The 12881-nt window shown below is 35.2% G+C and overlaps 1 protein-coding gene across 1 annotated transcript in view; it reads right to left on the bottom strand.

Moving 5' to 3' along the window:
* The window catches only part of LOC150086699 (uncharacterized), a 143983-nt gene that overhangs the window by 58380 nt on the left and 72722 nt on the right, over positions 1–12881 (bottom strand). The window contains exons 12-13 of the mRNA XM_090372232.1: positions 12004–12130; positions 3238–3427 (exon numbers count right to left, since the gene is read on the bottom strand). Coding sequence (XP_090228358.1) covers positions 3238–3427; positions 12004–12130 — 317 coding nt within the window. The remainder of the gene's footprint in view (positions 1–3237; positions 3428–12003; positions 12131–12881) is intronic.

The following is a 12881-nucleotide window of genomic DNA, read 5'->3' on the forward strand; positions in this document are numbered from 1 at the left end:
TCCTTGAGAATTTCAATTCGATCCAAATGATCCTGAATTCCACCCTTGATCATTGCCTCCATGATTTTCCCTACTACTGAAGTCAGACTGACAGGTCGATAATTTCCAACTTCACTTTTAGAGCCACCCTTATGTATGGGAGATACATTTGCACTTTTCCAATCCAAGGGAATCTCCCCAGAGTCTAGTGATGCTCGCATAATTAGCCTCAATGGTTCAATGCACTCGCTTGCTGCCTCTCTTAAGATTATAGGGTATATTCTATCAACTCCAGGAGCCTTACTGGTCTGTAGGCTCGATAGTTTTTTCATTAAATAATCTTGCGAAATTTCAATATCATTAATTACATATTTTTTAACTTCGCTCCCACAATTTCCCATTGCCACAAAAGCTTTTCATTTGTAAATATCGATGCAAAATAACTGTTGAGTTCATCTGCAACGGCAGCTGGTGTATTTATTACTATCCCCTTTCCCTTACGTAAAGGTCCGATCTGGTTTGTCCTGCTTTTCTTGGCATTTATATATGTGAAGAATTCTTTATCACCCCTCTTTGCTCTGTTTGCTAGTGATTTCTCAGAAACTGCCTTTGCCTGTCGAACCTTTTCTGTGGCTCTATTACAGATCACCTTGTAGCTGTTATAGGCTTCAGTACTTTTTATTGCTCTGTAACCTTTCCATGCCACCTTTTTCTGCTCAAGTAATGTGGCAACTTCACTATTCATCCAACTTGGAACCCTTCTCATGGAGTATTTTTTTTAATGGTATATACGCATTCAAGGCATCTGTGATTAATGTTTTAAAAGCGTACCACAGTTCAATTGTATTCATTCTCAGCGCGATATCTACCCAGTTAATAGAGGCCATGTAGCACCTTAAGACATCGTAATTTCCTTTTCTGAAATTAAAACCCATTCCTTTGCCTTTTACTTCTGCTACCTCTCCGTCATCATCCACCGTAGAACTCCGTGATCACTTCCTGCTACTGGTTCCTCTACTGTCAGCCCTGTTATGTCATCTGATTCATGTGTGATGATGAGGTCTAGGATATTCTTTTCTCTAGTACTTTCCCTGACATCTTGATACAAATAACAGTCATCTAGTTGATTTAAAAATTTTGTTCCCCATGTCGAGTTTCCTTCCCATTTACTCCAATCAGTTAGAGGCAAATTTAAATCACCCATAATAAGGCATTGACGCTTACTTGCCCATTCCATTTGCATGTAGAGGCTTTTGTCATAATCTTCACAATCACCTGGTCTGTAGATTACTCCTACTCGCATTATACCTTTGTTTCCAACTATCTCACACCATAACAGACTCTATACTAGCATGTGAAATGTCTGAATCCGGGAAAGCTATCGTCGCACTCAGGCTGCTTCTGATAAGAAGCATTACCCCACCACCCCTTCTATCTACTCTATCCTTCCTAAATACATTATACAAGCCGTACTGAAACTCATCATCCCCAATTTCCGGGTGGCACCACGTCTCTGTAAGCCCTATTATGTCCGCGTTACTTGTTTTAACCAGCAGTTCGAATTCGCTCATTTTATTGACGACACTTCTAACGTTACTGTATAAACAATTAAGATTTACTATTCTTGTATATTTAACGACCCTAACACAACCCTTGAAGTTTTTTAGGCTCTCTTCCCTGGCATTAGCTACCCGCTCACTTGAAACGTCTTTGCCCCAGAACATCTAGATAATACGTCCAGTTGGGGTAACAGATAAGAACTCTTAAGGTATGTGCAAGAGTTACATTGACCAATATTATCAGATAAATGCGTGTCAGTATTACCCACATCCCCCCTAACTAGCAGTTTCCCTGAACCTTTAAGGTATCCTCAATAATACTGGCAAAAACTTTTGCACCACCTTTGTTGAAGTGTATCCCTTCTCTACAAAACAAATTCCTTCTACCTACAAGTGTGGGCCATGCTGATAGAAATTTACCCCCTAAATCCTTGCAGATTCCTTCAAGTCTTGAGTTAATCTTCAAGGCTCTTAACACATAATCCCTCCTATCGTGTCTGGGCAGAATTGCAGACACATAGACATTATGGCCTAGCTCGCGACATTTCCTCAGCATGGTCCTGTATTTTCCCAACAAATCGTCAGATCGTGTACGTTTAATATCGTTTGTCCCCACATGAATAATAATATTTTCTTTACCCCCTTTAAAATCTGACAATCTGTTGGTGACATCATCAATAGTTGCTCCCGGCAGACATACCCTGGTTCTGCTCCACCTATCTTTATTACAAAAAATATTCCCCGTTTCCCTGACAATGGAGTCTCCTAATAAAACAATGTCCTTTTTAACCAGAGTAGTTTGCACTTGGTTTTTCTGTTTTGAGGCTCGAATCGGGTGTGCATCACTTGGTAGATTGCTCGAAATGTGAGTCTCTGACGAGCTCCCAGATACATTATTTTCTAGGGCAAGCACTCGTTTTTTCAGGGACTCAAATTGTTCCATCAGTGCACCAAATTGTAATTTAAGATCGGTGCACTCCTTACATCGATCACAAAGAAAAGAATCCCCAGGTGAGGTAGGATTAGTCACCAGGTCGACCCTGGAAAACATACCACAGGTTCCACAACGGATTAAATCATGACTCACCCGTAAATCGCCATCTGCTATTTCCGTGTGAGTCACGATACCCTGTGACGTGTTTAAGGCAGATCTCGTAACTACCATTATAAAATTATATAAATATCAATGAAAGTAACTTTAAAAAATTATATCTATAATATTATTAAAATCAAACAGTTACAGGAAAACCTATAACAAAATAATCCAACAATATCTAAATAAATCAAATATTTAAAAGCACTATCCAAAAGTAAACCACTTAACTGAGGAGCCCTGTCTAAGCGCGTCCGCTCACCTCGAATGCCAACGTACGATTTATAACTACTTATGTAGTTGGCTATATACAGAAACGATGCAAATGCACTAACTTGTACATTAAACTATTTACATAACCTGAGGCTTTAGCCCTAAACTATACCATAATAAACAAAAGTATAATGTACAGTAAAAACCTGGGTTTTTTTGTTTTTTTTTTTTACTTTTTTCCCCCCAAATGCACTTACAAAACTCCACCATTCACTTCATTTGTGAAAATCCTGTATAAATTTTATGTCACATATGGATCCTTAAAGTATGGACTGTCCATAATCCTTTCAATAAACAAAAACCAATAGTAAAAAATTTCACAATGCTGCTTACATTCTAGGTGGAGGTGGTGAACCCTGACAGGTTTCCAATACATCTAAAGAAACATCATCCTTATTTTCTAACCAATGCTGACAAAGAGAAATAAGCTGATCTTCTGAATCTCGGCCTGCTCCAATCCATTGCCACTGCTGCTGTTTCTTCTTGTAGTCCAAATAAGGAACAAAATTCTCTGGAAGAATACCTAACATACAAAAACAAAATCAACATTTAACATCTTAAAAGCATGGTTGCAGCCTGATATTTACTGATGTTCAAATTTAAATGTAAAAATTTAAATATATCAATGTAAATGATTAAAAAGAATAAGCATTAAACTTAGTTGTCATTTTTTGAATAATGTATTCAACTGATCCAAGTCTTTTTGAGGCAGAATGGCCTCAAAATGGCTTGAGCTATTAACCATCCTTCTGATCTTCAAGAGGCGCCTCCGTAGCCAGGTGGGAAGGAGCAGCAGTGCGTAGCACATGCTTCTTGATTAGACCGGGGTTCGAGCCTGTCACCACCAAATACGGAGGATGCGGAAAGGTCAGGGAATGACCACCGCATATCCCGGAGCAATACGGCCTTAGTTGCTAATGCTCCTAAAAACCAAATAACAACAATTGATCTTTAAATCATCAGCCAACTTTGGCAGCTTCTGTTGAATACCCTCATTACTACCATTTATGAAAATTAAAAATAGGAGAGGACCCAAGACCGAATACCATGGAACCTCACTTATTATACTGGTCCCCTCTGAAGACTGACCATTTATGACAATTTTCTTGCCTATCTTTTAACCAGCCCAAGATCAAGCATAGGATCTAACCAATAGTCTCATTTTGTTCTAATTTATATACTGACCTTCCATGAGGGACAGTTCAAAAGCTTTGCTAAAGTCTAGGTAAATAATGTCAAAATTGTTACTTGCATCCAACTATTTAATGATTACATCATAATAATTCCAGACTGATCAGGCATGGGCTCCCCTTAAAAAAACCCATGTTGATATCTATTCAAGATGCCATTCTTGTCAAGATGGTCCTAACTTGCATCTCTAACCACAGACTCCATGATCTTCCCCACCACAGAAGTCAAACTCACTGGCCTATAGTTACCTAACTCCTCTTTAGCATCACATTCGTGGATGGGGAGATATTAGCACTTATCCAGTCCAAGAGGATCTTCTCATCAAAGTCCAATGATGCTCTCATTAACATTCACAATGGTTTTATATACTTAGGTGCAGCCTTTTTAATTATAGTTATATAGTTCTATCTACAAATTGGAGGCCATTAACCATAGTACCATTATAAAAAAATTACTGGCTATGCAAAAAAAGTTAAAATTAATTAACCCTATCACCAATTTTCCATATATATATTGTATACCGAAATTCCATAAATCACCCACTAGTTTTAGATTTATCACTTCCTGTAGGAATAGTAAAAAACTAGAACTACTAAGTATTATTTTTAAAAATATAGACAATTCTAGAATTATTCTCAACAATAGCCCCATTTTAGAATATTTAAACAACAATAATCATGCGATTGAACATATCAATACTTATGACTTCAAAAATCTGTTTACCAGCATTCCACACAACAGTTTAAAATATGTGTTTAGTAACTATTACACAGAATATAATAATATATTGCCTTGCATGCAACAATATTGGAATGACTTAATAAATCTTTGCATTTTCAATATGCTATATCTACAATGGTACCAATATATATATAGGCAACATACTGGTATTGCTATGTGCGCGTGTAGTTCTTGCCTGGTTGCCAATCTTTACCTACATTACTTTGAAATAAAAATTAATAAGGAAATAACTATGTACAGATACATTGACGATTTAATTGTATTCAATTATCCTAACTTTCTCACCGAAATTTGCAACTATTACCCGCAGGAACTAGAAATAGTAGCTACTAATAAACATAGTACTAAAATAGCCACATACCTCGACATAAACATACAAGTAAAAAATAAGAAAATAGATATCTATGTTTGCAACAAGCGTAATGCATTTGGATTTAAATCCATTGACCTAACCAATTGGCATTCAAATATCTCCATAAGGATCCACAAAAATATAATTTTGTCACAGGGTATTAGAAGAATCAAAATATGCAATAATGCAGATAATATGATCAGCACACTTATAGATTTTAGACATAAGCTAATCAACAATGGATTCCCGGAACGTTTTATTAATATAAACCTACATACAGCTATTTTGATAGCTTTAAATATATACAATAATCACCTTAACCAGCATTACATCATAGCTAAAGTTCTGCGGCATTAATATTTTACTCTCCTTATTGGTACTTATTCAACTACTGTATTGTTGACTTTTAGCGGTATCTACAGAGCCTGTACATAGGTACATAATTAGGCACTGCCTCAGGAGCAATACTAATATAGCTTACGCTCATTGAAAAAGTTGTACCTATATTTGCTTCTGAGGTATCCATCTCTTTCTACTGAGAACCTTATATTTAACTACTTTTTTTTTTTTTTTTTTTCCGCCTCTTAATATAAACTGAATTCTAGTGCCATATGCCTAATTATGCTATTGGGCCCCTTTTTTGCTATTAGGCTTACTTTATTTAATTATTTCTCAACTAATTACATGTCAGAACTACGAGGGCGCTGGCATCTGCTAACATTGGATATAAAATAACACGTGCTCTACAGCGTGGTCTTTCTTATATTTCATTTTCGTGGTAAGTTTGATTTTGCCTAACTAGTTTGGTATTCTTAACGTAGCGTTTACCACGATTTAAGCATGTAGGAATTAGCCTTTCCACCGTCCGCTTCTTTTCCATAAAATACATTATATTATCCTATTTTGCTTCATTATACTTATGATATACCAGGATCTCTTTCTATAAGGGACGGGAAGTTACGCTCCTGGTAAAATCCGATGTACATTTGCATTATAGCTTTCCCTTTACTTTTAACTTTTACTATCATATTCTATTTTTCTTACCTCATGAACTATTAGAGTAATTCGAGGGGGATTGAGGTACTATTGCTATTCTTAAACCTTGAATCCGTTCTCCTTTTGTACTTATTTATATTAATTGAAGGATATTGGTTCTCATTTATTACTCTTCTTCCTTAATATATGCTTTTGCTGTCTTAGCTAAAGTCGTCCAGCCTGTTAACAACAAAATTATTTTCTAACTTTAATTATACTTATCCATTTATCGCATAAATTACCTTTTGACCGTGTTAAACAGGCAGATGATATCAGAAACTGATAGCTGGGTTAATTGTAGGGGGATATATATTGAAAGGGTTAGCCCTTGATAAAGTGCCTTTCAATGTGTCCTATTACCTATAATTGACTTGATACATATTATTATGTTTATTAATTGTTGTATTTTTACTTTTACTAATGATCATCCTTTACTAGGTTTGGCCTCGTGGACCAGTTATGGCTATTATAGGGCTAAGTAGCTACCAGCTTATCCTATATGAAATATATCTTACCTATTTTACTAATTGTACTTAAACAAATATATAGACTGATGTAATGTTCTATCTAGATATGTATAGATGGCATTAATTAGTTCTTGTTTAGTTTACTTTACATAAGTTATTTATTAATTTTCTATATTATATATATATATATATATATATCATAACACACACACACACACACGTGTGTGTGTGTGTGTGTGTGTGTGTGTGTGTGTATATATATATATACGTATAAGTTGTATTAACATATTGTATTAAATATGCATAAGTGGATGTGAAAGTTACACAAATTGCCAGCAACTAGAAGAGTGAGGAAAGTAGAAAAAGAAGTGTAGTAGATTTGTGAAAGGTGAAAGAATGTTAAGAATGTTATGGGCTGAATTACCAAGCCAATATAAAGTGGGGGAACTGTAAAGTAAAATTAGTACATTAAAGTAATAATAAAATGAAAATGGTATAGCTGTCATCAGATATGGGAGGAAACATATTTAGAACTAGGTCAAATATAGGTAATGCAAATATGCATGATCTGATGTCAGCAGAAATAATTATTGATACATGATCAGGAACTGTGTTTCTATACTTATCCATAATAGTAGAAGAAAAGAGAAAGGCTAAAACAAGTAACGAAAATGAAATTAGCACTTTCTAATACAGTATAGACAAGGTAGTCCCAATGCAGTGTAATTTAATGAGGTATAAATAATTTAGTTAAAAATAAGTATCATGTTAGAATAGAAAAATATTTAATATGAATACGTAGAATTTATTGTAGGATTTAATTTTGTATAGACAGAAAATCAATGTAGAATAAGCAAATGGTATAAGGGTGAGGAAGTATTAAATTGAGGAAGGGGAAGGGAAAAAGGAGTATTTTAAATAAAGACAAAAAATAGCAATAGATGTAGGATAGTAGGAATGTTTGTTTTACGAACGTTCCTACTATCCTACTTCTATTGCCACATTCCTATTGAAAGTTCCTACTTCTATTGCCATGCTCCTACTTCTATTGCCATGTTCCTATTGAACGTTCCTAATTCTACTGCTATTTTTTGTCTTTATTTATTTAAAATACTCCTTTTCCCTTCCCCAATTTAACACCTCACCCCTATACCATTTGCTTGTTCTACATTGATTTCTTATCTATACAAAATTAAATCCTACAATAAATTCTACATATTCATATTAAACATTTTTATATTCTAACACGATACTTATTTTTAACTAAATTATTTATACCTCAATAAATTACACTGCATTGGGACTAACTTGTCCATACTGTATTAGAAAGTGCTAATTTCATTTTCGTTACTTGTTTTGGCCTTTCACTTTCTCCTACTACTATGGACAAGTATAGAAACACAGTTCTTGATATATGGACAGGTGTAGTCCCCTGATGAAATACCTGATCATGTATATTTGCATTACCTATATTTGACCTTGTTCTAAATATGTTTCCCCCAATATCTGATAACAGCTATACTATTTTCATTTTTTTTTTTATTTCCATTTTATTATTACTTTAATGTACTAATTTTACTTTACAGTTCCCCCACTTTATAATGGCTTGGTAATTCAGCCCACAATTTTCTTAATTTATCGTAACCTCTAGGATTTTAACATTCTTTCACCTTTCACAAATCTACTACACTTCTTTTTCTACTTTCCTCACCCTTCTAGTTGCTGGCAATTTGTGTAACTCTCACATCCATTTATGCATATTTAATTCAATACGTTAATACAACTTTTTAATACAACTTATATATACTCTTGCATCCTTTAATGCTGTTTTGTGCTTTTAGGTGCATCTGTCACACCTATTTATTACTTTTGCATTAACTGAAACCATATTTCATCAACTGTATACCTCTTTTCATATATAACTCATATTATAAATTGTAGCAGGTAGCAGTAATTGTACCTCATATATATAAATTGTAGTAATGATTTTGCAATAACTGAGAGCAAAGTTATATTAAAGTAGGGGGCAAAGCAACTAAGCAAACCTTTAGCCATAATTATGAGCATCCTTGGACTCAGGGGAGGTCCCCACAGACTGGAGATGTGCAAATGTATCCCCAATTCACAAAGGGTGACACGAGTAATTACAGACCAGTTAGTTTAACTTCTGTTCCGGGTAATATAATGGAGTCACTGGTTAAAGATGCATTGCAGGACCATCTAGACAAGACTGCAGCAATAATTCAGACACAGCATGGGTTTGTTAAGGGAAAGTCTTGTCTGACAAATTTGATAGGATATTATGATGTGGTTACAAAGGAACTGGATGCAAAAAATAATTTTGATATCATATATTTGGATTTCAGGAAAGCTTTTGACACTGTTGCGCATGGAAGACTATTGTACAAATTGGAGCAGAATGGTATTAAGTTTAAGTTGCTACAAGGGATAAAAGGATGGTTGAGTGGGAGAAGACAGAGGGTGGTAATTAATGGGTGCTGCTCTTCGTGAACTAATGTATATCAGGCTTAGTGTCGAAGTTTGCAGATGATACAAAGGTTGGCAGGGTTGTTAATGACAGCAATGGCAGTGTGCTAAGAAGTGGCAACTGAAATTTAACCTCGACAAATGCAAAGTACTGCATATGGGTAGAAGTAACCCCAGGGAAATGTACCAACTGCGTGGTACTACACTTAAGGTGGTAGAAAATGAAAGAGACCTGGGAGTAATTGTGCAGTCAGATATGAAGTTTTCTGAGCAATGCAGACAGGCTACCAGGGCAGGTCATGGGGTTTTGTCAATGATATATAGGAATTTTGCTAGCAGGAAGAAGGAGGTGATTGTCCCTCTGTATAAGGCAATGGTCAGGCCGCGCCTTGAGTACTGCGTACAGGTCTTAAGGCCTCATTTTAGGAAGATTGTAGATTTGCTTGAGTGTGTACAGAGAAGGGCAACAAGATTGGTGAGGGGAATGAAGGGATCCTCTTACCAAGAGAGGCTTAAGTTCTGCAAATTGCAGTGGCTGGAAACTAGTCACCTGCACGGTGATCTGATTGAGGTGTATAAGGCCTTGAATGGGTTGAGCACGCTGAATTCTGATGGGATCCTTCCACTTGTTCAGATTACGAACCTAAGGGGGCATAAATTCAAATTAAGAAAAGACAGATGTAGAATAGATGTGCGGAAATTTGCCTTTAGCCAGCGGGTGGTTAATTGCTAAAACAAACTTCCATCTGTCGTTGTGGAAGTTGATAGGTTAAATAAATTTAAGGAGGAACTGGACAGGCATTTGGAGGGAATGGTGTGATTTTTTTTTTTGGCTGATGCTGCAAAGCTCATACACTTGCTTTCTTGCATCACATGCCACTACTACTACTCTTTAAACATTACCTTTATAGGGTTACATTAAATATTCATTTATATATATGTATATATATATTTTCACCATAATATGCATTATGGTGAAACCTTCTCTTCATCAATTACACATTTCACCATAATAACGTAAAAACCCACACAATTCCAGTTATCGGTATTATTACAAATGCAATAAGATCGAGTTTACTACCCGTTGATAATTAGATTGCACTAACAGAAAAGCCCAATAAACAGGGGACTGCAAATTGATTTTATTGTTTTATGGTAGTGACCTCAGAAATGTGCTCCTCTGCTCATGCTATCCCGCCACACAAAATTTCTGTTCGAAAAAAAAAAGTGAGCTCCCGAAAACTTGAGTTGGCCTACAGTATCACCTGTTATTCTGTGAATACAGCGAATGACAACAGTGGGTCTCCAACCAATATAACTACAGTAAATGGGAAATATAGCTGTCACACATTTGACATTTTTTTTTAAGCTTTGTAAACCTGTATATATTGCTTGCAGGTCACTAAGTTTAGCTTGGTGCTGAGTTTTGTGTTCACCTGTGCTACTCGCAGATGAAATCGTGCATGAGCCAACGTGAAAACTGCATTGTACTCACATTGTTCCCTAATATATCAGTCGCATTGGAGCAAATTTGTGTTGCAAAAATGCACGTTATAGCAGAACTGACGGTACTTATTTTACAGCAATCTGGCTCTTTAATGTTCCCCAGAGGTTCAAGCTTGATTTAAACTGCAACTATTGTTGAAAAGCATCTATTCAAACTCATCTGCCATTTCTGCTGGGAATTCTGTGGACTTTCCTCTACAACCAATTAAAGGAAGAGTTAAAATCATCATCCTGATTTTAATTCTTCCTTTATTGTATTTACATATGAGAAGAAATGAAGGATAAATCCCTTGAATAGTTCTCAGAGCATATTTGCATTCAAATAGCATACAATAATCTCTCCAATTAATGGAGCCAAAGAAATATCTCATTCTGATATAGTCCCCCTCTCTTGATATTGAAGCTCTTACCTTTACCATTGATCCCATAGGTTTGTTTAGATACAACTAATTTTATGGTATTGTGGTCACTGCCTGCTATTGGTTCCTCCACTGTCAAGTTTTTTGATACAGATAGGCTCCATAGCAAGAAACAGATATAGGACATTAGAGTCCCTTTACTTTCTTGGACATGCTGAGATAAATAGCAGTCATCCAGTATGTTCAAAATTATCACATAGTATATTTTCAGTCTATAACAGGTAGGTCACTGATAATGACAAAATTTTACTTACTAGCTTGTTCAATCTGCATAAAAAGACTTTTTCACACTCCTCAAAGTTGTTATGCCTGTAACATATACATACTCTCACCTTTCCTTTACTGAAAGTGCAGTATCTGCAATCAAGATCTGCAATATCTTGATCTGACTTGGGGAACAATCTTGCAATCTTCAAGAAGTTTTTGACCAGAAGCATTACTTCCCACCTTTGTCCTTCCCTGTTTTTCCTGAAAACATTATTTACTGAAAAAATTCTTCATCTCATAGTTCTGAGTGGCATCATGTCTTAGCAAGTCAACTACAATCATCATTAGTTTACTTGATGAAAAGTTCAAATTCAATTAATTTGTTTACAATACTCTTGACATTACTGTGTAGACAAATTAAGTTTTGTACATTATTGCTTCTGATTACCATAATACACCCCTTATGGCTACTTAAAGTGTTTTTCTATGTAGCCTTAGACTGCTGGTGAATTATGCTTCTATTCTCTACATCAATTACACATTTCATCAACAAGCACTCTGAGAAGGTGCAAGTGCAATTTTATCCCATGCCACTGACCTGAGTCAATTATCTGAGATTACTCAGGAGACTTCAAATAATACTAAGAAAGACATTATTAGGATAAACTATCACATAGTGTAATATTTCTCTTACTTATTAGATCACCAGCAAGGAACTTGATGCCAGAAATAGCCAAATCACACCAATTGTCTTGATGGTTCACCCAGTCACAGTGTTGTGAGTTAGGGTCCTCCAGCCAAATGCGGATCTTTTCTTCAAGCTAAAAACAAATAAAACATTAAAAACCATATTTCCTGTTTGTTTTGAGATCTTGCACACAATGACATATAATGAACAATAACAGTTCACTATGCATGCAAGCTTGCCTGGCTCAACTTTAAACTATACCTTTCTAATTTCTAAATGAACATTCGCTTTACAAAATGCAACTGAAACTTGATATAATATTCTCTTTTAGAGAGGAGTAATATCAATAAGTATTTCTAGGCTGGAATTACAAAGTTGAAAAACTCAAAAATCAAGAACATTTTCTAAAACCAGATGAGCACATTCTCTTAGTTAAAGGCATATTTAATTTCTGTGATGTATACAATAAAATGATCTATACATGAGAAAACAATTTCATACCCATACTTCATAATGTTATACTTATATAATGTTATTTATGACATATAAATGAAATGCAATTTACTTCTCAATACGTTGCATTTCTTCTTGGTAAACTTGGATGTAATTCACTGAATCAAAAATACTGAGAATGTGTACTTTATTATTATTATTTTTTTCCCTGTTGAAGACAACAGGAAGAATTTTAGGGAGAACTTTCTTGAGAATTCTCAAAAACTTCCTGAATATGATAGTGTGTTCAGTTCATAAAGCATTTATTAACTAGTATCATGTATTAAGCAGTGACTAGTTACCATACTTTTATGTTTAAAAATGGACAAAAACAAGGGTTGAATTTTTGGTTGGGATATCTTTAATAACATCTGTCAACCATAAATGTTAAA

The sequence above is a fragment of the Mastigoproctus giganteus genome, chromosome 4 (genome assembly GCF_048544385.1).
Source record: "Mastigoproctus giganteus isolate SK-2022 chromosome 4, ASM4854438v1, whole genome shotgun sequence".
NCBI lineage: Eukaryota > Metazoa > Arthropoda > Arachnida > Uropygi > Thelyphonidae > Mastigoproctus > Mastigoproctus giganteus.